At 37.5% G+C, this 22,607-nt stretch overlaps 1 protein-coding gene across 2 annotated transcripts in view; it reads left to right on the forward strand.

Moving 5' to 3' along the window:
• Positions 1–292: 292 nt before the first annotated feature.
• RAB11FIP2 (RAB11 family interacting protein 2) overlaps positions 293–22,607 on the forward strand; it is a 33,605-nt gene continuing 11,290 nt past the window's right edge. The window contains exons 1-3 of one of the 2 annotated variants that reach the window (XM_061364220.1): positions 293–802; positions 11,871–12,310; positions 12,971–13,433. In XM_061364220.1, the coding sequence (XP_061220204.1) occupies positions 450–802; positions 11,871–12,310; positions 12,971–13,433 (1,256 nt within the window). In that variant the 5' untranslated portion in view covers positions 293–449. Of the gene's footprint in view, positions 803–8,119; positions 9,568–11,870; positions 12,311–12,970; positions 13,434–22,607 lie in introns of those variants that run through there. The other variant, XM_061364221.1, reaches the window with a different exon arrangement.

Genomic DNA, 22,607 nt, shown 5'->3' on the forward strand with positions numbered 1-22,607 from the left:
AGCGGGGCGGTGGAGAGCCCGAGCCCCAGCCCCGCGCTGCCCGCCGCCCGCAGGCTCCGAGCCGGGAGGGGCCGCCGGAGGCCGCAACGGGCCGGGAAGCGCTGAGGGGACCGCGGCGCAACGGGCCGGGCCGGGCCGGGCGGAGGAAGGGCCCTGCCCGGGGGATGCGCTGGGAGCGGCGGGGAAGCGGGCCGGCGGCAGCGGGAAGGGAGCGGGGGGAAGGAGAGCAGTAGTGTCGGTGCCGCGGGGGACATGGAGTCGCAGGTAGGGCTGCGTGGGGAGGGGGGGACGTGAGGACCGGTGGGTGCCACCGTCGGCCGGGAGCGCTGGAGGAAGGACCAGGCTGAGCCCCCGACAGGTGTCTGTCCACACGTAAGTGCCCTTAACGCAGCAACTTGAAGACTTAAGAGACCTTGTGCTTGTTATTGCTGCTGCTGCGATCTTCAGAGATGATGTTGGCAGAGCAAGCCCAGAAGTGGTTCCCAACTCACGTGCAAGTTACGGTCCTTCAAGCCAAAGGTCTGAAGCCAAAAGGTAAAAATGGCAGCAACGATGCCTACACCATCATACAGCTGGGCAAGGAGAAGTACTCCACCTCGGTGGCTGAGAAGACCCTGGATCCCGTATGGAAGGAGGAGGCCTCCTTTGAGCTCCCTGGATTACTCATGCAGGAGAATCCAGAAAAATACATCCTGTACCTGATTGTCATGCACAGGTCGCTGGTGGGGCTGGACAAGTTTTTGGGACAGGTGTCCATCAGTCTGAATGATATATTTGAAGACAAGCAAAGACGGAAAACAGAGTAAGTGATGGTTGGGTTTTTTTCATTGTAATTTGTATTCCTTGTACACTTGGGGAGGATGGGAAGTAGTAGCCATACATGGCAGCGTACTTTGAAATGAAATTGGCATGTTTCTCTCTTCTATGGGGTGTTCAAAGCCCCTGAAGTTATGTTATGTTATATACAGTTATGCCATTGTGGCCTGACCTCTTCTAGAGTTTACTGTAATCACAGTGGTTGCCCTGCACAGGGAAGAGCTGTCAATAACATTAACGTTTTTTGACAGTTCTGTGTGCGATGTGAACTCATTACAGTCTGTTTTTCTAAAGGTTTTGCTTCATTTTGCTCAGGGCCATATCCCCAGTCAACTGCTGCCTGGGTCTGAACCATGTATGAGACTTAAGACTCTCTCGAAGCCTGATTTGATTCTCTTTAAAAAAGTTTTTCTTCATTTGCTGCTACCAAACGTCTTTAAGTATTCTGTATTTATGGTTTAGTGGTCAATGAACTGTGACTTCATCGTGGCTTACCCCAGCAGCACAGTGCTTGAGCCTCATTAGTCCTAGGCCACAATCCTGCAGGCTGTTCTGTACTGCAGGCCTCAACAGAGAAGGCTGAAGGGAAATTTGTGCTGTTGCAGTTGCTTCCATCATTGCCTGCATAAGCCTTTGTCAAATAAAATTGCTATTTGACAGCAAATTCTGACACTGGAATGCAAAAAAAAAACAAAAAGGAGAAAAAAAAAAAAAAGCCCCACCATAAGCTTCACAGCAGTTTATTAATAGGAATCACAGCAGTTTATTAGGTTGAACTGTAAACATGTCTAAAACATAACTAACTCTCTGGGTTTTGCAACTAAATGAGTAAAATTGCTATAATTTCTTGTTAAGACATGGTTGCAGAAAGATATCTGGTACCAGTGTAATTTATCCTTCAACGTGTATGGGAATAAACCGTCGGTGTAAAGGTATTGCAGGCATGCCTGTGACTGTGTGATTTGTGTTTGTTTTAGCTGTGCTTATCCCACAGAAGCAGTCCAAGAGCATCATGGAGAACTGCAAGCTAGCAATGTGTAGGCAGTGACGTGTGAGCATGGGCACATCTTTTTGCAGTGGTTAAAAGTTCCTATCCCAGGTGCCTTTCCTCCTCTAGTGTCTCTCAGGTAGAGTAGAAAGGCCCAAATCCCAGCTGTTAATTAAAGTCTTGTATTTCTTCTATTAGTGATGGTGGGTCTATAGTGAGATGCTGGACTTTGATTGAAACATGAATAAACTGACTGATTGCCTGTCACTGGCGGTGGTGGGGAGGCCTGAACCTCCAGCAGAGTCTTGAGCAGTTGGAGATGGATAAAACAGCACCACCAGCCAGCTCTTGTTGGTCAGGCAACTGTTTCTGCAGAAACCATCTCAAAACCTGGTCCTGCATATGTGTGGTGACAGAGATTGAAGCAGCAATAAGGACAAGCCAAAGCTCTCTTTGCCCTGGTGTTGGGTTTTATTTTGTTGACTAAATCCTTAACAAAGCAGTATGTTCACTAACCATATAATAGGAAAGAACGTGTCTGTGCAGAATCTCTGTGGGTTCATGAGCTAAAGTACTATACTTTTTAATTGCTTATCTTTTTAAGGACAAACCAGTTACGTTTATGCAATACATGGTGAATGCCTGTAGCCTTAGGGTCTGAATTTCTATTTACACTTGATTCAAGAAGTTCCAGTGCTCTTCAGACATGCATCTTAAATATTCCTTAATCATCAGTTGTAATTATCTTACCAGTCAGTAGGCAACTGCCTTAGTTTAAACACCTACAGGAAAAAAAAAGTGAATGAATGAAGCTGGAGGAAAATATGTAAATTATTCATGTATTACTGTGAGTAACAAAATCTCTTTTCTCTTTGAGGAACCATATGCACAAATGTTAGCAAAAGTAGTATTGGAGTCTGACAAAACTACTGCTAAAACCTGAGAGTTGGGTAATTAACATAGTCCTGGTGCTAGTTAAATAAACAGGCATATCTCTTCAGTATTTTTATATGAAGTGGCACTTCATATAAAAGCTTTGTGGGGGTTCTTTATTTTTTCATTTCTTTCTCTGAAGTGCGAGAGGAGCTCATGCTATGTGAACGTGCGCTGCGCTTTGCCTACGAGCTGCATTGCGGAAGATGAAGCCTACGGGGAAATTCTTACAAACAGCCTAAGTCTTGTTTTCAGAAGTTATTGGGCATTTAAGATTGCAGATCTTCTTAAAAGTGGATGGGTGTTAGGCTTCTAAAGCCGAACAGCCGTACTTGTAAAAGTCTTCAGTAAGTGTAAAAGTAGGCTAGGCGGTTAGGGGGATTTTTTGCAGCACATACTTCCTTAAGTATTAATGTCGACTCAAATGCTTATGAGATGGGAGCCTCTGAAAGACCACTTTCCTTGTCAGGGTCTTTAGGTGCTTGGAAACCTGGAAAATCTCCTTTTAGAAACTCTAGTTTGAAAAAATAATTCATAGTCCTTACCTGTTTGGATGTTTTGGAAAAGGTCTCCTGGTTGTCTATGTGTTTGTCTTCATGCAACATGGGTGTGCTGTTGCTGTCTCCTTTAAGCATTAGTTGGGGATGCGGATGTGATATTTGTCCGTGCATGTGGGAGGAGGGCAGACTTTCAAGAACAGATTTGCAAATGTGATTTCAAACAAAACACTCTTCTTTTTGTACCTTTTATTCAATCCTTTTTGATACAAAATATTCCTAGTCCTGTTGCCAGTAAAATCAGGGTAATATATTTGGGCCCAAAGACCTAGCCGTGGCTGTAGTGTGGGAACTGAGACACGCAGTGCCTTTCAAGACCAAGTCCAATGTCTTTGTTACCAAAGCATTCTGATGGTTGAAAGCTATATTCATTGTTTCAGAAACACTAATCTGTTTTATTAAGCAATGTTTTTACTTTCAAATATGTTCAACAGGCTTGTGGTGTTATTAAATCCAGAGTTATTTTCTTATGTTGATGTAACCTTAACATTTCTTGCTTTGTTTGGGGATGAATGAGATCCAGTTATTTGATGAAGTGTCTATTGGTAATATTTCTACTTTTTAATATATTTAATAGCTTCCTCTTTCCAACACAGCTGTACATATGGTGCTGTAAGAGACAGGCTCAAGAGTCACCAGGGTATTGCAAAAAAGATATTTAATATTCTGCACAATGCTGAACCCTGTCAGCAATTCCCTAGTGCTTTTTTAGTGAGGAGGTATGAGAAGTGAAGGCTACCAGCTGATTTTGAATTCCTAGGAAGACCGTGGGCTGTGAGACATTCAGCTCTTTGTACATATAGATATATATTATTTAATATTTTAGAAATTAAAAGGAATTTAAAAATTCACTGCAGCCTCAGAAACATTATGTTAGGGAAAAGTAATCCTTATTTTCTGTACAGCTTATGTAGATCCTCGCATCTTAAGGAAAATACTTTGCAGTAAAGTTTTCAGGCAGAGGCCTCGTGATAGGATTTGCATGTCTTGTGTTCTGTTAAACTTGCTCCGGCACAAGACTTAGTGAAACAAAGCAGTGTATTTACTATAATTTGATAGTGAAGTTTTTCTACTCACCATCCCTCAATGTCCTTTCTCTTTCCTTTTTGAAACTGATGATTTTTTTAATTCTTAAAAGTGAAAATTCCTGAAGCGGCTCGATCCAGATGTGGCTCAGATGGTCCCTTACTAGGTCTCTTCCAGAGACTTCAGCCAACGCATTTGCAGGATCCTATTTCATTTTCTTTCCATCTTGGTGCAAAAATGCCCATCACACTGTATTAGCCTTATAAATTTGGGTCTCTTCATCTCTGCTGTAGTTGGAAATAGACGGGCTCTTTTTACTTCTGCTCTTTTCTCAAGTTGAAAAGTAGGCTCCAGATGCTGAGAGATTTTACTGATTTTTTTTACAGTTCAAAAAGCTTGGGCGATACTGCTTTATTATCTGAGATTTCTGACATGGTTTTAATATTTCACAGGAAAATCGTGCAGGGTTTTTTACCTCATCCTGAGAAATACATGAACGTATTTTTTTTTCATCTGCTGTTGCAGAATAAATGTAGCTCTTTTGCTCTTGCAGTTTTGATGCAAATGGTGATCAACGTATTGTATATATATAGTTTTGTAATAATTTTAATTCAGTTATTTGTAGTTGCCTTAATACTGCTGATGATCTGACAGTGCATTGCATCAAAACAAATTTATGAATTATCATAGAATAAAAAATATTTATTGACATATCTTGAGTATTTTTCAGTAGTTTTTCTTAATGAATGTGCTTAGACTATTTTTTTTTTCTCCCGTGTGCTAAAGAAACAGCAATAGAAGAGCAAATCTCCATTAACTTTTCTTATGATGTTACTTAATTTCCCTAGCATTTGCTTCATCGTTATTGTTTTCTAATTCCACTCTATTTATTGCCCATTGCATTATTAGCTTTCCTGGAAGGCTACTTTTATTGTATGTTCAGCTGATTTAAGATGCAACACTTGCATGAAATGTTATAAATGTGAGGAAGGCAGGCGATGGTAGAGTTTTTATTTCTTACAGAAACTTTGTTGGGGGAGACATCCTTTATGTGTGCCTCAGTTCCCCTTCTCTGTGTTTTCTGTAAAGCCTCAACAACACTCCCCTTCCCCAGCAGTGCTGTAAAAAATACTTATTTGAGCATATTACAGTGAAGGAATCTTGGCCTTATCTAAGATACTGCTCTGCTTACATTGATCATATAAATAGTCAAAGCCAGCTTCTGAGCAAACAGACAAACAAACAGAATTAATGGTTGACCATGATCAATACCCCTGTCTTTTAAGCACTTACTCTTTAGTGCTGCTGAGCTTCCTGGAACATATGAGAATTAATGTGAATTCCTTATTGGCACCCTTCCTCATGGGTATGGACAGATCCCCCTTCGACTGCCTCTGCTCTGTCCGCTCATCTGTAGCAGCATAAAGCAACGGGTGGCTTCAAATACAACTTCAGTTATGAACAAGCAAACAACTAGTAAGTAGTATGTCGTGGGCTCAGGCTTTGTTAATAAATTGTGCCTTTTAAAAAAATAATCCTACAAAACATAAGACTATTATTTACTCATTTTGAGTCTTTAGTTTAAACCAGAAAAGCGTATTGTAGGTGATAAAATTCAATGATAATGGAAGGCTGTGACAGAAATTATCAAAATGCTGGGGTTAAAGTGAGAGAAAAAAAATCATTCTGCTCTAGTCAAAATGGGAACAGTGGTAACTGAGAAGTTTGCTAAAGGCATAGAAATAATGAGCAGTGTGGAGGATCCATATGTATTTCTGGTGTTGCTTTCTTGGACCACTCAGTATATTTAAAAACAAATGAAAGAAAGCTAGTAGTGAGGAACAGAAGACAAAGAGGCTTGAGCAGGGAACAGAAAGTTGCGCCCAGTTGTAGCTTTACGGGGTTATAGCTGTATTTCCAAATTATCTAGTAATATTCCCAACATTTACATTTCGACAACAAATGCAAGCACATCCTCTGAATAAGTCATAATTCTGAGTCAGAGTCTGAGTGCCATCTGGACTGAGATACTTCTCCGTTTTCTGTGTGCACACACATGCTTGCACACAAACTCAACTGAAATAGCTGGCCTTAATTCTCATACTTTCAGTTATTTTGTTTCTAAAATAAAAGTATTCACACACAGTCTTTAGCCAAAATAATAAGTAAACTAAGATCACTTTAATTACTTTGATTCCAGTTGATGTTAGCTCACCCCTTAGTGAGGGTGGTATGATATGTGTCAGTTCCCATATGTTTTTTGGTGTCACAATGTCACCCTGTAGTATTTATTTTTAAACTCTTCTTTGTACCTCTCATTTCAGTTGGCTTCCAGAAAGTAATAGTATTCATCTTGGTGAATATCATCACTTAATTTAATAAAGAATCTGTTTTCTTCTTCATTTCCCCTCATACACGATGGAGTCTGTGCTCAGCCCCTTGCCATAATTTTCCTTCTTACTGACTGGCTGGGACAGTCTGTTGGTGGGGTATTTGAATGATTTATAGAAAACATACTTATGCATTTTTCACAGTGCTTTTGCTGCTAATGAAAATGTTAATTCTGGGCTTTGGATGTTGCTTTTTTAGCCATTAGCTGTGGACATGCAAAGTTAGTGGGATTTTGTGAAGCAAGTTTCTTCCGTGTATCTAGCTTGAATGTAGAAATCTAAAATGATGGAGTACGTCTTTCCTATGACACCTGAAGGACAGGTTCTGTCATTGGGATTTTGATGGTCATTTATAGGGGTGGTTTTAGAAGTAGCTGCTAGTGTGGAAAGTTGTCCTTGTCACTGCGTAGCAGATTAGGATGCTAATTGAACCTGTAATATCAAGGTTAGAAGCCTCGTGAATGCTGTGGTGATACTGTGGCTTTTTGCAGAATTCCTTAGGCAATATGTGAATTAAAATCAGGATTTTTCAAAAATTTTGGGGTTCAATCTAATGATTTCAGCAAAGTAAAGTTAAATCAGCTCAATAGATATTTACTGGTAGAGTCAGAGTGGTGTATTTGAGAAGCAGCGAAATGAGTGGAGAAGATTCCTTCAGTACTTTCCATCTTCAGTACTGGCAAGAAGACAAGAGTTAGAAGGACATTTGTCATGCCCAGGTGGAATATGCAGGCCAGAAAACTTCTAATTCCTGTTGAAATTGGTAGACAAGTATACCAGTGGTTTTGGAGACTGTTAAGTACATAATTAAAATGTCATTAAAATCACACAGTGTTTTTTCTTACCCGTACTATTACCCATAGTGTCAGTCTATCCTGCTCACTGTTACGTAGTAAGCAGAATAGGTTGAGTGATGCTTTTTCAAAGAAGAGAGAGGGCTAGGACTTGGAACTCTCAAATTGCATGGTAGATTTGGAGGGTAAGACACACCAGCATCAGTTTCTTTCTATTACGAGTGAAGCAAGATGCTGGTTTCAAAATATCTGTTGAATGCAGGATGAAGGGTGCAGTGAGAATAGTACAGATAAGCAAAGGTGAGTCGGAAAACCAAGTTAATGGCAAAAAAATGAAATCGGAAGGAGGAAAAGAATAGTTGAAGACATTGTGATGAAAATGTAAGTCTGTTTGTAGATTGCTAGCTATGTAGGTGGAATAGGCAGGCCAGAATTTTGTAACTTACTCATTTATAGTAACTTTTTTCAGTTTTCACTTTCACTCTTTCTGTCTGTCTTTACTAAGGTAAAAGGTTCAGAAGTGCTAATACTACACAGTTTACTTGAATAGTGTGCAGAAGATGGTTATTGTCTTTCTTAGAAATAAGGGAGTTTGGTTTTTCCACCCCTGATTGTAGGTATGGCCAAAATGGAGTAATTTTGTTCTGGTTGGAAAATAGCCACGTTTCTTCAGATAGGGGTTTAGTTTTTCAGGGCTGACTGGTCAGCAGGATTTTCCCTATTCAGCCTTGAATGTTGATCTTCTTTTACATGTTCAAAAAACACATCAGCATACAGAGTGGTAATTTATGTAATACTTACAAAATAAGAATTATCAGGAACCTGTGCAAGACAGGGAAAGCCCATTAGCTCACTCAGAACAGATGAGAAAAAGAAACAAAGGTTGTTCTGATGGAAACCATAGGGTAAAAGTTGAAATTAGAGGGTGTATGGAGGATGTTGTCCTACAGAACATTTGAAGGTGAGAGCAAGAAGTATCAGTGTCATTCAGGAGGCAATAGGGCTTCCTTTGAAGTTGGGAAAATTTGCCAGACTTTGTACAAGGTCTGTTTAAATAAAGACTGTCTGCAAGACTGGATGTAATATTTGGTTATTAAATAAGAGGGCATCTGCTCTCATAAAAGCCACCCTGTTTTGTTCGTGTATGTTATTGGCTATTTTCCTACTTTGTACAGGCTTTCTATAGAATAAGCTCGTGGCAGCCTGACAAATGGAGCATTTATTGTGGCTAAAAGTACTGTAAACAAAACCAAAATAGCAAGTTTTATTGGCTTTTATAATACATTACAATTTTTTAAATTGGCAGTGGTAGGGTGGAATTCAGTATTTTAGGACCCAAATGTTGTTATCGGAAAACAGTGGACTTCATTTTCCAGTTCTTTTTTTCTATTACATACAGTGCTGTTTTTCTTATTTGTTGCTCACTCCCATGTGTTGTAGAAACAGATTCTAATAAGAACCATTTACGGACTCGGTTGCTCATTCACGTGCAGCTCCACACAAATGCATTGCCTGCATTTGCTCTCATCTGTTTTAAAAAAGTAATTATTTGCCTTTGAATTTGAAGAAAATCGTGATTTGAGTCTGCTTCTCATATTGTCTTGTTATGAGCTGAAGCATATGGAACCTTCATTATAACTAAAACAAGATAAACTCTCCAAGGTAACAAAGAAACCTCCTTGAAATGCCTAAGAAAATTAAATATCTGTCTTTTATACAAAGATTTGATCCAGCACTCATTATTCAAATAGAAATTCCACTGAAGTCCAGAGGAATTTTGCTGGAGTGAAGAGTTTATGATTAAATTCTCTTGGAATCAGTAGTAGTGTTGAACCTGGTCCCAGCAGGTAAGAGGTCCAGTCCCTTATGCCATTCTGTTATCTTCTAGGTAAGGAGAGTTTCTTTGTTTCCCCAGCTGAACTTACTTTTAGTGTCAAGTTCATCACAGTCTGCTTTGAAAACAAATGTACAAGCTGCAATGGCTTGTATAAGTTGTGTGCTGGAATTGTCTCCTTCAGACCTGGTGGATGTCAAAATAGTATGCAGAGGTATGCCAGTAGCAGGTAAGTGCTGGTAGTGTCACAAAGTGGTTGTTGATTCATGATAAGAATGTCAATCATTGAATTAAATTAAGTTTTAAAAGAAAAGGCTTTCTGCTACACAGCAAAGGCTTAAGAATTTATGTCCCTAGATTGTTCTAAAACAAGTTAGTGAGTGTCATTCATCAATTTAAATTATTGTAATTCCTAAATAGAAATATATTAAAATGCATCAGTCTCATCAGAGATACAGTATTAATGTTTGGCACCTGTAAGGGGAGGTAAAGAGAGAGGAAGGGAATATGTTTTCTCATAGTGTAGGCTGAGCCATTAAATTTGAATGTCAGTGAGTTCCTCTCTGCCTGTTAAGCCTCTTAAAACACTCATAAGCCTTATTTATGCTTACGTTTCATGTCTGTCTAAGGAATCATGGGGAGGACTTTCTCACTTTCAGGGTGGGTTTTGGTTTGGGGTTTTTTTCCTGCACAGGCAAGATCTGTCTGAGCAAGGGCTTGCTCATTATGGCTGTGTATTGTTTTTATAGCAAATATATGAACATATTTCCTTTCAAAGAAAAGTGTTAAAGTAGGCTATCTTGTCTTCCAGTTTTTGTGATATTATATATTATATATCACAAAAAAGATTTCTCCTGGGTTCTGTTGTATGTGTTTTCTGTAATGACTCTATAGATGACTTAAAGTGTTTCTGGAATCAGTTACCAAGAAGGGAAACATTATTAACTAGAAAGAAAAGCAATCCATCTATCTTCAGACATGTAACATATTTCAGGTTTTATATTTAACTTAAAATATATAAATGAAGTTACCTCACAACAGAAGAAAAGCTTTCTTCCTGAGTGTTTGTCCTCCTACCAATTTGACCTTCTGGATCTACTGGTCTGGATTCATGGCCACTGCGAGGACAGAGGTGACCTGCTTTAGATAAAAAACCTCATTTGAACATCACAAAAGCAATTAAAAAAGTCATAATACTCTTTATTGTTTTGTTACTTCTTTGATGGGTCACTTGGAGAAGTATTTTCTCAGCTCAGAAAATAGTATCTCTGCCTGAAAATTTGATTTCAGCTGTCACCTTTAAAAATATTTATGAAATCTGAAAGGAAATTGAGGGTTATTTTTCTCCTTTCCTGCCCTTGTTTTCTATATTTGGCAGTATTGAATAATGTATGTGTAACTGCATAATCAATTTTGCATCTGTGCTGATAGGCAATTTCATTTCTTAGTCTCCAGTTCAAAAGTTACTTCATCATGATAGTGCACTGCTGCATTAGTTTGAGTTCATGAATTTCTCCTGACTGGGTTTAGAGCAGTTCTTTGGAGCTGGCAGATCTGTGCCTTTTTTGAAATAGAGAAAGGCTTTTGATGATGGGTGTGGAGAAGGGATTGTTGGTCATTCGTGTAGGTGAAGCTGTGGAAGGAGGATTGAGCCGTAATTCTGCAGATGCTTCCATGGGACAATGGAGCACAAAAGGGAATGAATAAGACACTGGGATAATCATGAAGCCTTTGTTGGACCTGGCAAAGAAGCACACTTGCCTTTTTGAAACAGATGATCATACCTTTGATCTCTTTTCAAGAAGTGGGTTTTTTTTTTGTCATGGTTCCAAAGCCTGACGTTAATGACTTGCAAAAGAAGGGATGGCTGTTAGATAACACTTATGTGCTCACTGTTCTGCCACTGGTGCTGGTAAAGTTACCTCAACATCAGCAGGGGTTGCAGGTGCTGAACCAAAATGGTAATTGTCTGTCCAGGAGTCTCCGGTATTTCATTGCTAGTGTTGGTATAGTTGAAATAAATCTTAACCAGTGTTTAGAAGGAAGGGACAGAGGGGAAAAATGTTTCCTAGCGTATAAACCTAGGCAAAATCAGAGGAGAAAAGGTTACTAAATGTGAAATATTTGCCATGCAGTATACATGCAGGTAATATACATCCCTGCTAAATAAAGGCCACTTGAAAAATATCAAGTGTTCTTTTAAATAGCAAAATGAAATGTATTTGTAATTAACCTGAGATGCAGTTCTCCTTCATAAGCAGATGTGAGCCCATTAGCTTTGGTGAAGCTTAGTAAGCTTCCACAGAGTTAGTTTTGGTTCTCAAAACAGATGAACTCTGGAAAGAGCTTCGTGCTTGGTTAGTTATTCAAGTTTTTTCTTCAAAAACAAATATAGACAAAAAAGGTTTTCAGTACAGAGATGTGTTAATTTTTGCTATGGAATTTGATTTTCATAATTTCAGTGATATTTGCCAGATATGTTAATAAACTAACCAGAAAATACAATTTAACTTGCTCTTTCTCTCCTTTAAGGTGGTTTCATCTGGAGTCCAGACAAGGGAAGAGAACTAAAGACAGAGGAGAAATAAAAGTCAATATTCAGTTTATGAGGAATAACATGACAGCGAGTATGTTTGATTTGTCAATGAAGGACAAAACCAAATCCCCTTTTGCTAAACTGAAAGACAAAATGAAAGGTCGAAAAAATGATGGGACATTTTCAGACACATCCTCTGCGATCATCCCAAGTACTCACATACCTCATGCAAGCGTAGGGGTGTGTAGTGGTGAAGTACACATGAAATCAAAACCAAAAAAACCTTTCCTGTTGGGACCTCAGCGGTTATCCTCAGCTCATTCAATGTCAGATTTAACAGGATCTCATGTCTCAGAAAAAATGAAATCCAGCACAGTTGGCTACTCTCATCTTTTTAGGCGTCAGCTGGAGTCTTTTGGTTCGGTTGATGAAGGTGGTAAGTATCATGACCATTGTAATTACAGTCCACTGCTATTACAGCATTCAAAAGTCTGTTTCTTTAGTTTATGAAGCAATTACAAGGCCAGAAAGTTAAGTATTATTGCTAGCCTTTTATTTTCACTTCCATTAGTTAGTGGTAACTCGTAATTGCTGTTTCTGAACATAAAAGATAACAAAGTGGTCATAATATATAGTAATTTAGCATTTTTCTGAACATAAAAGATAACAAAGTGGTCATAATATATAGTAATTTAGCATTTTTCTTCTTAATTTCCTCACTTAAGAGTATATTGTAGTGAAGCATTGCATTCTAGAGGGAACTCTAGGCAAAATATCATCTTGTCAAAAATATATATTTCAGAAGTTTATCACTGAAATTTTAAACCTGATTTATACAAAGAAGTGAAAATACTTTGCATTGGTCAAAGTTACTGTGCAGCAACAGACAGCTGTTGCTTTCTGGAATGCCACGCTCTAGTCATAGCTATCTTCCTTTAGAACTTAGTTTTCACACAGGAAACAAAACATTGCTGTAGTGTTTATCCATAATCAATTTCAAAGTTTCTAGACCTAAGCTAAAATGGGTTCCCTGCATGTCATAAGCTATATTGTAGCGTCTCATTGATAATACGCTAATGACAGATTTTTTTTGCAGGAAGCCTGAAATCTCCACATAGAAGGACATTAAGTGTTGACACTTCTAAAATGAATCAGCTTGGCAGCACAGCTGATGAAACTGCACTTGAAGCGCAAAATGACCCATTCACCAATGTAAGTGCTTCGTTACCCCAAAAATTTGCTACACTGCCAAGACAGAAGAACCCGTTTGAAGAAAGCCCAGCAACATGGGATCAGAGCATAAACCTGTTTTCCAAACCTGTCGACATCAGAAAAGAAATTAAAAAAGAGAAAAAAGAGAAAGTTAGTCTGTTTGAAAGAGTGACTGGGAAAAAAGATAGCAGGAGGTCAGATAAACTGAGCAATGGGGGATCAGACAGTACTACGGACTTGAAATCACCTAGTGCATTCGGTGAAACTCATCAGGAGAGTTTTGATTATGATTCAACTAATCCGTTTCTGACAAACTTCAAGCCTACAAGCATGTTGCCATCTTCAAGGTAGGTTTTTGCTGTATTTTGATCTGATATCTTGAACATGTTATATAAATGAAAATGTGAAGTGTCAAGGAACACTATCTTAGTGCTTTAGAAACACTTACTGCTTATCTGTTTCTAAGTAAAAGTTATGAACTTACGTAGTTGGATCTTTTCTTCATTTTGAAGTTAACATTACTAATATATAGTTGGATAAATTAACATTACTAATATATAGTTGGATCTTTTCTTACTTCATTTTGAAGTTACATTTACATTACTAATATATGCTGTGAATGTTCTTGGGTACTTAGGTTTGTGGAAGACCTTGTTTGTCCTTCCTGAAAGACTTCTGTTTTCACTGAAACTCATTGCTAATTATTACAGCGCCCTAAGTCAGTCTTTAAGAGGGAAAGGTTTCAAGGGAAAGATGAAACGGAATAAACAAAAGGGTGAAGAAAATGTGAGTAATGAAAACAAAATGGGTGCACCCATGGGCACTTATTATGCTTGAATTCATTTGGCTCCTTGTAGCTTTGCTGAGTTCCTGCGTATTCAAGTCATTGCACAAGACAGCAAGACAGCAGTTTATGTGTTAAACAGAGTGAATTAAGTTACCTGGGCTGTTAATAAGCTTTCATTTAAATAATCTATTTTAATCTTTGTTTGTCTACCAACAGTTTACTTGTTTTGCTTGGGGGAAAAAAAGTTGTATCCCATAGTTAGTTTCCTTTTGAGCTTTTGTTTGCTAGTCAGGGAAGATATATTGTCTCTCCCTATATATATGCACATATATATATATATACACACACAAACACACCCCGAATATACTGTTCCCAACAGATAAATGTTTAAGTTAATTATTTAACTTTTATTCATTTGCATTTTTTTTCTGTATATTAACGCCAAAAATTAACAGTTGGGTTTTTTTTTTTTTTTTTTTTTTTTTTTTTAAGGTAATGATTCGTTTCTATTTAATGGCTTAAATTTGGTAGAAATTGAATTCAAAATTCAAACGCTCCAAACTGGAATTTGAAAGTTGTGGAATAAATTGCTGCTTTAAATGGTAAACATGATTCTAACAAATTTGCCTTTTCCATGTCTATTAGTTCCATCATTAATGACACAATAGTATTTTCTTTAAAACAAGTGTTTCTTCTTAACTTGTTCTTTAAGACTTTAGAACAGATTGATCTTACTGTATCCCAGTTCAGTCTTATTCATAGGTTAGAATGCATGCACTCCTGATTTAAACTTACAATCATTTTCTCAACAAAACTAATAATGGGTATGGATTAGATAAACTGAAGTGGAACTCCTGTAGAAAAAATTCAGTTGCCAGAAGCTCATACAGGCTCCAACGAATTGTCTTTTTAGCATCTTCTGTGAGTCAGGTTAGTTCCTGGTGTCTTAAATAAAGTGTTTACAGACAGTCTGAGAATATTATTTACTTCATAAAGGTTTTCTCTAGATTAGAGTAAGGTTAGGATGTAGCTTGGTTTGTCAGAAGTTAAACTTCTGTTTGAATGAGCTTCTTTACAGAAGAATCATTTAAATAACAATTAAAATTACATGGCATTTATTTTTTTCAATATAAAAATGTATGCAGGCAGATGCTAGATACAAGTAGTGAAATCTTTTGAAGCTCTTGAATGCAGCAGATCTGTGTAAATATGTTTTTAATGGTAATCATGATGGGCTTTTTTCTCTTTATTTTGTAATTAAAAAAGCTCATCACAGTGCCCATTCAGAATGACTCTAGTCAGTTGTTCCCCCTCTTTGTCTAAGTCTCTTTTACTACTTCTTGACTTTTATGTAAATGTAAACTCTTGATAAGACAAACAGATATTCTGTTGTTTTCAAAAAGCAAAAAAAAGTAAACATTTTGACCTTTTCTATAATACAGCTGTTATGGAATAATATCTAGCATGTAATAATTTCAGTTAGAAGCTCTCGATTTTAATGTGCTCCTGTATTATGTTCTGTCAGAAACTTAGAACAAGTTCACTTTCTTTCAAATGTATCTTGTACAATGATTTCCTTTTGAAGTAGAAACTAATACAAAATGTGCATATTTAATAAGTTTACAGTTTAAGTTTACCTTTTATCTGTGAAGGATTTGTTGAATAGAATCCAGTTGTAATTTTTCAAACCAGAAATACTGTGAAGAAAGAGTTGTATAAATCTGTAGGCACAAAATGAATGAAGTTCAGTAACAAATTCAGTATGCAGGAAATATACACGGGGATTTCAGACTTTTGAGTTGTTTTCTATTTACTCAACATGCTGTTAAGCAATTTGGGATGGATACCATTTCTGCAATTAAACCAGGCAGTATCTTTTTTTTTATCAAGGTGTATTCACAATCAGTGTTCTGCTGTGAGTTTGTTTTGCACGTGGATTTCCCAGTTAACTCCACTTAGCTAAGCATTGGTTTAAGTGATGGAACGGTCCTGGGGCATATGAACTGTATTCCTAGCTGATGAAACTCAGCTGGAAGATGTATTCCAGGAGCACCCTGTAGCAACAAAAGGACATTCAGTCCATGGGACCAGGCTGCAGATAGTGCAAAGTGGAGTTAAAAACCCCACAGCAACCTTTTTCTTCTAGTGGGCAAAAACTGACCAAACCATTTCCTTCATGTGGACAGTGTGAAGGTCAGGTTCTTAGCATCAATGAACCAGTCTCTGTAAAGTTAATGGGAGTCTTTTCAGTGGCTTTGGTGAGCTTTGAGTCAGGATCAAGTCCGTCCTAACTGAATGTGGTTATTGACCAGGCAGTAATGCCATGAAAGATAGGAGCTCACAACAGCATCACTGGGTGAGTTACAGAAGAGAGTTGCAGAATAGCCCTTCACCCAACCAGTCGTTAAGTACTAGCTAGCTGTATGCAGGCTCTGTCACTAATTACTCTTATTTACTAAATAAAAGAATGAAGATAGATGCATCTTCCACATTTCTTAGCTGCTGACACAGAAAATGTAGAAGTGGTTCAGCAACAGTTACAGGATTTCTTTTCTCCTAAAAGCAAGAAGTATCCCAGGGTTATTTGAGAATTATTATTTATTTTTATTACTATTATTTATTATTGTTATTTCGAAAAGGTTTAAGAAGTATTTTGGGAAAGCAAAACAAAACCTGCCTGGTTTGTGTATACTACTAGTTGTCAGGAAATCACAAAATATGGACCCCTAATTTCTATTAATCTCTGCTCTGGCAAAGGCTTGTTCTGTGGCTTTGGCTAAATCACTTAAGTTTCCCTGCTCCTGATTTGTAAAATGGGGATGGTATTTTGTTACCTCTTACAAATGCTGAGTGGATAAATGAGTATTTTTAAGGGTTTTACAGATACGGTGTTACAGTATTACATAAGTGTTAAGATTCGGGGGGGTTTATTGTCTGGTGTAGGTGTAATATAGATATTTATGAGCTGATTTCTTGACAACTTAAAAATGCTGCAGTCTCACAGTGAAACACGAAATGCTGTTTTTGCAAATATTACAAAATCTGCTCGTTCCAGAGGATTTATATTATAAAGCCAATGAAGAATTCTTAAGCACACAATATGTCTAGTATTTTAAGCCAGCATTTACCAATAATAGTTCTGTCTTCATACTTCTTAATCCACTCCTTTGAAACTTTGGCCTAATACTATCTTAAATTGCATTCATTCTTACAATGGCTGCTATTGTCATGGCTCTCAAGAGGTTAATTTGCAGGCAGAAGCCACGTGGATTTTGCATTGAACACAGTTAAAGAAACTGAGGGTTACTCCTGGAAGACAAAGATTGTTTTTTGTGCCACATCCAAACTTGCGCATCATCATCTCTCTGAAATTGTTTGTGTTTAGGAAAATACACTAGAGTCAGCTAATAATGTGATGTGCAAATTTCTCAATTTACACCACTTGACAAGTGCTAAAAGAAAAACATCTTTAATTTTAACGTGTTATTAGGACCTTTTTAGAGAGATTGTACAAGTTATTAACAAGGTCCTCTGAGACAGGAGACGGGTAATTAACAAGACCTACAGAAAGAGAGTTTAGGTAATTAACAAGATCTTAGGCACTGGACACAGGGAAACAAATAGTCCAATATTTAAAGCTGACAGGTTGTTACTAGTCTGATCAACTTCCACATGTGGGGAACTGAATTGATAGGTGGGAGTTTTCTAAGACTCATTATTTATATATACACACACATACATGCACACATACCCACACATTGCGTATAAAATACAATACATACACTTATGCACAGTGTGTGTCTGTATATACGTATATGTATACATAAAGTAAGATACATTAAAGAATCCTTTCAAAGTAGCACTTCCATGACCTAAGTGTTGTTAAACTTAGAGAAAAGAAGGTAAAGGTTGTGCCTACATACTGGTTACACTTTATCTCAATTTCTGGCAATAGATACTTTACATTCTAAGCAGTATGGAAGATGGAATAGTGGAGGAGAAACATGTATTTTATTAGGATTCACTATTGCAGTTATGAATACTGTTTATTGTTATAATTTTTTTTTTGTTAATTGGAGGAAAAAAATAGAAACCTTATTTTTTTTTCTGTGTTCTTTTACTGCTTCAGCCTTTTTAAAAAATTGCAACTCAAAAAAAACCCAACCAAAATCCCAAAACAAAACTAAAACCAAACAAAACCACCCCCAACCCAACCCTTAAACTCATCTCTTTTGCATCTTTCTGCTTTTCTGCAATTTCCGAATGTGGTTATTTCTTGAGCCTCACTCCCCCATACTGTCATCGCAGGAGCTGTCAGAGCTGCCTCTCCAGAGATGCCTGTCCTAAACAAATCAGTATCTGCAGTTTAATTTTTCCCAATGGATGCAGTGTTTGAAATAAGCAATTCTGATACATTCATTTGGAAAAAAAAAAAACCCAAGTGAGGCGCCATGAAAACATGAGGCTCCTGATAACTGTGATGTGTTCGAATTGTATTAAATCGTGAAATCTAAAGAACAGCTGGTATCTGTTCCATTTCAGCAAATACGGAAATGTGTGTGTGATGGTCAACTAGATAAAGAAGCTTTTGCAAAATCACGGTGTTACTGTTAACAGTAACCCGACTTTCTAGGTTACTGTTGTGAGTTGAGCTGTTAGTAGAGTGGGTGCCTGTCTCTAGTCATTGCAGTTGTAAAGTAAAAGCTTATAATAAAACCTGACATCTTAAACCACAGTGGAGATAAGTTCCTAGTGCAATAACTTCAACTTAGTCAAAGGTAAATGGCTGTTAAATGCTTTCAGTTTCGCCTGTTACATGTGATGTGCCAGAGGCATAGTTACTGGCCACAGCTCCATTGGAATGAGCCCCAGAAGTTGCCTGATCAGAGCAAAGGGTTATAATGGCTGTATATTTCTTTTCCAAAAAAGGTCATCGTTTTCCAATGTACTTTTCCAAGTCCCTATTTTCAATTTTCGTATGCCTTGTTCAGCAGTGTTGATCTCTAACGAGTTTATTATTGTGCTTGCTAGAGCAATGAAGTCCATTCTGACATTTTAACATCTATTTGTTTCTCTGTTAGTCAAAAAATGGTGTCAGGTGTACTATGCTATTTTCAGAGTTTTGTTTCCTCTGTCTCTGTTAGCATGTCTTATTTTAACAACAGCATACTTCTGCATTGCTTTTGAAATTTCTGCATTGAAATGAAAGCGTTTTTTTCAGTTCTCTGCTGAAATTTGATTAGACTTCAGTCAGCTGTGGTTATCTGTGCAAGGTAGAATATTGGTAGACTGATAATGCATGAATTATGCTGTAGACTGTTCCTATTTGTTAATGCAGTGTGGTAAAGCTGTCACTAAAGCATCATTTCAACAGCTAAATACATTATCAGTACATGAGATGTAAAGGGAAACCACAAAACAAGCAGAAATGATGCAAACATTCACAGTCTGTCCTGCCAGGACTAGTATCATCTGGTTTAGAAAGATCGCTACGTGTGATGAGAGAATAATGAAATAATCTTTGGCAAAGCTACTACAAAGCAGTGGTCACAGTATTTGCGACATAACTGTAGTGGGTTGGAGCAATCAGTTCTTAGAGAGATACTGTAGCATTCCTTAGTATTAATCTTGACTTTTGCAGACTCTTCACCGTCAGCCACTTACTCCTAATTAGTTGTCTGTTTTAGCAACACTGTTTTGAAAGTTCATCCTCCTGGCTGCATGACAAGATTTTTTCCAAGCTTTCATTGTCTGTTGGTGCACATTAGGGCATGTGAAATCTTTTTCAAGTGGATACACGAGGCATATTATCTGTCCCAAGGGGAAATGCACTGCCTGTTCTATTTTCTTTTTGAAAGAAAAAAGAAAAAACTAAATAGTTATATCCAGTTTCTTCGTTAATAAATGCAGAAGCTGTGTAAAACGGATGAACCTTTTTTTTTCTGTTTCATTAGAAGAACTAAGAATTAGAGCTGTTTTTTAAGCGTTCCAAAAATGGTTCTGGAAGTTTCAGTATAAGATTTGACTTCAGGGTTGTTTGGGTCTTTCGGTTGACTTACAGATCGCTAATAGCAGGGGGTTCTAGTGGAGGTGCTGGCACAACTTTCAGTGTAACAGTTCCTTATTGGTCTCTTGAGGCACAACTGCCTAGTAAAAGGGGGAATATTTATATGCTTTAAAATACTAACTTTTTATGTAAAACTGTTGTTGTTTGTTTCCAGAAACTTAAAATTCACTTGAGTACATTGTGTGAGAACACTTGATTTTTAGAGTGTTTTGTAACTCCTAAATAATAAGTGTATTTGCATGAGTAACATGTCCAGCGGTGGGCAAGTACAAGAAGTACAACTGCTTAAGGTACTTATATTTCTGGAAGGAGAAGGATTGTGGTAGAACCTGTGAATGCAGACCTGTATGCCTCTATGTCCCTTGAGCTGTCTCCCAACAGTTCAGACACCTCAGAATTGCTCACCAGTATATTTTGGATCCAAATCCATGTCTGTTTATGAAATGAAGGTGTTTATACAGAAAACCAAAAATCTGTTAAATTCTCCAAGTTGTTTTAACTGAAAGTTTCTGTCCTTCCATGTAGTTGCATTGTCATGTTTCTGCTGCACTAACTGAAATATATATGAGCTTGAAGCACATGTGGTTCAGGACCGTTATTGAGCACTGTATTCTGAGACTGTAACTTCTTTATCTCATGGAACCTTTTGCCATCTTTAAAGGGTTCCATAGAGAGCAGAACTGTACTCACAGACTATTTCCAAAGGAGTCTGGCTAAAGAGTATGTAGCTTGAGAATAAATTATTTGCAAGAAAAGTGTCTCTTAGTGTTCAGGGGGTTTGGTCCAGTTTCTTAGCTCTTGGCATGAGAATTTATAGTAATAAGAAAATGGAGTGATAGCAACAAAACCTGATGCTCTTTTTGTGTCCTCCTGGGGTTACACAAGCTCCAAAAGGCAACAGAACATGGCTTGACAGCAGGACAATTTATAAAGTGAAGTGTCTTAAGTGATGTTCCCCAGAATCTGATTGTGAAATAAATGGTAATATGCTTACTCCATACTTGCTTAGTTGCCAGACATGATAGTCATTCCTTCTCAGAGTATAAAGTGATGTCTGCATTGCCAGGCACAGCAGGCTAATAATATTCTACGGAAAGCTAAGTTTCTGAATTTCATTAACTCTATCTGATTTTATTAGTTTCTTTTGTTTTTCTAGTACATTGGTAATAACTTAAATGGCATCCTAATATTTCAAAGTTGTGATACGTGTTGTGAGAATCCAAAGAGAAAAGCATAAGCACTGTAATAAGAATCAGTCCAAAGACCAAGAAGTAGGAATAGGGATATTTTGACTCCAATGGAAAATTAACATGGTAGAGATTTGTAATTACCTGTACACAGACATTCCATATTAAAGAAACTGAAAGCTCAGACTGAGCTTATTGTATAATGGATATTTTACATGATGGCAAGTTAAAATGGAAGGTTTCAGGAATTGGAACAGTAATGATTAATGTAAATATCTTAGTTTTAATTTCTAATAGTACGGAGTACAATGATCATATAACTAATATGAATAACACAAGATAAGTAAAAAGCTTTTGTTCTATTAAGAAAATACACTTTCCATGCAGCATAATGTAGGAGTCTGATTCCCATTCATTATGTTGTCAGAGTAAATGGTTCAGGCACTAAATGTTTAAATCAGCTATGGGAAAGATATTTTAAAGGTTGTTTTAATCTCTAGGCATTGAGAAGCTAAATATTTAAGCAGCCACTAGACCTAATGTTTTAATTTTTAACTACTATTAAACTTCAAAGACAGAATTACAAGCTCCAGTCGTAAACTTGAGCTTGTGATACATCCTCAGCTTCACTGCATTGAAGTTTCTATACAAACTGCAAATAGTAAGCATGCAATGTAGCTACGTTATAAAAAATAGCTGTTGGGGGGGGTAGAAAGCTTTTCTAATGTATTTAAATAGGTAAAGTAAGTAGTTCTAATGTATTTAAATAGGGAAAATAACAAGTATAAAATATGTTTGCTATGATTATGAGACATCCAAAATGCTCTATAGAATCAGATTTATAATATGCCTGTCTGATATAATTGTTGAGGAAACTAATTGAATTCCCAGATAAGAAATTGAGTTCATGATTAACTGTTGTGCTAGATTGAAGATTGTCTGTTCTACCTATAGTGGGGCAATGTAGAAGTTGAGTGGCTTGCTTAGCATCATCTGTGTGCGCCTCTGTCCCACCTCTGTAGTTGATTTTGAATCTCTGCTGGTGTGATTTACCTCCCTTTTACTAGTTTCTAACTTTCTTGAAGGTGCTTGGAGTGAGTGAAATTTTATTAATTGTAAGAGACAAAGTGTTAAAAATCATCACAATATCAGGGTCATCACCTTGAGGCACTTGAGACTCCACAGTGGTGGAGAGGAGGCCTTCTCTGTGTGGGTAAGTGGAAGAGGTAGAAAATGACTTAATTCCTTGAGGTGATGAAGAACACAGGAGCAAGAAGGTAGATGAGTTCTTTTCAGCGAGCAGAAAGAGCCAGTTTGTGTAGGTTGGAAGGTATGACCAGTGAGGAGCTGTTAGACTCAGCTATAACAATGCATAGAAGTTATACACAGTTAAAGACAATGAGTCAGAGAAACCCAGTCTGACTGTAGTTTTCAGAGTGAGTTGGCAGAAAGTGCATTTGTTAGAAAAGAAACATCTTTT

Source organism: Neopsephotus bourkii, unplaced genomic scaffold, assembly GCF_033783945.1.
Source record: "Neopsephotus bourkii isolate Nb327-2 ecotype Australia unplaced genomic scaffold, CSIRO-AGI_Nbou_v1 NB_1189, whole genome shotgun sequence".
Classification (NCBI taxonomy): domain Eukaryota; kingdom Metazoa; phylum Chordata; class Aves; order Psittaciformes; family Psittacidae; genus Neopsephotus; species Neopsephotus bourkii.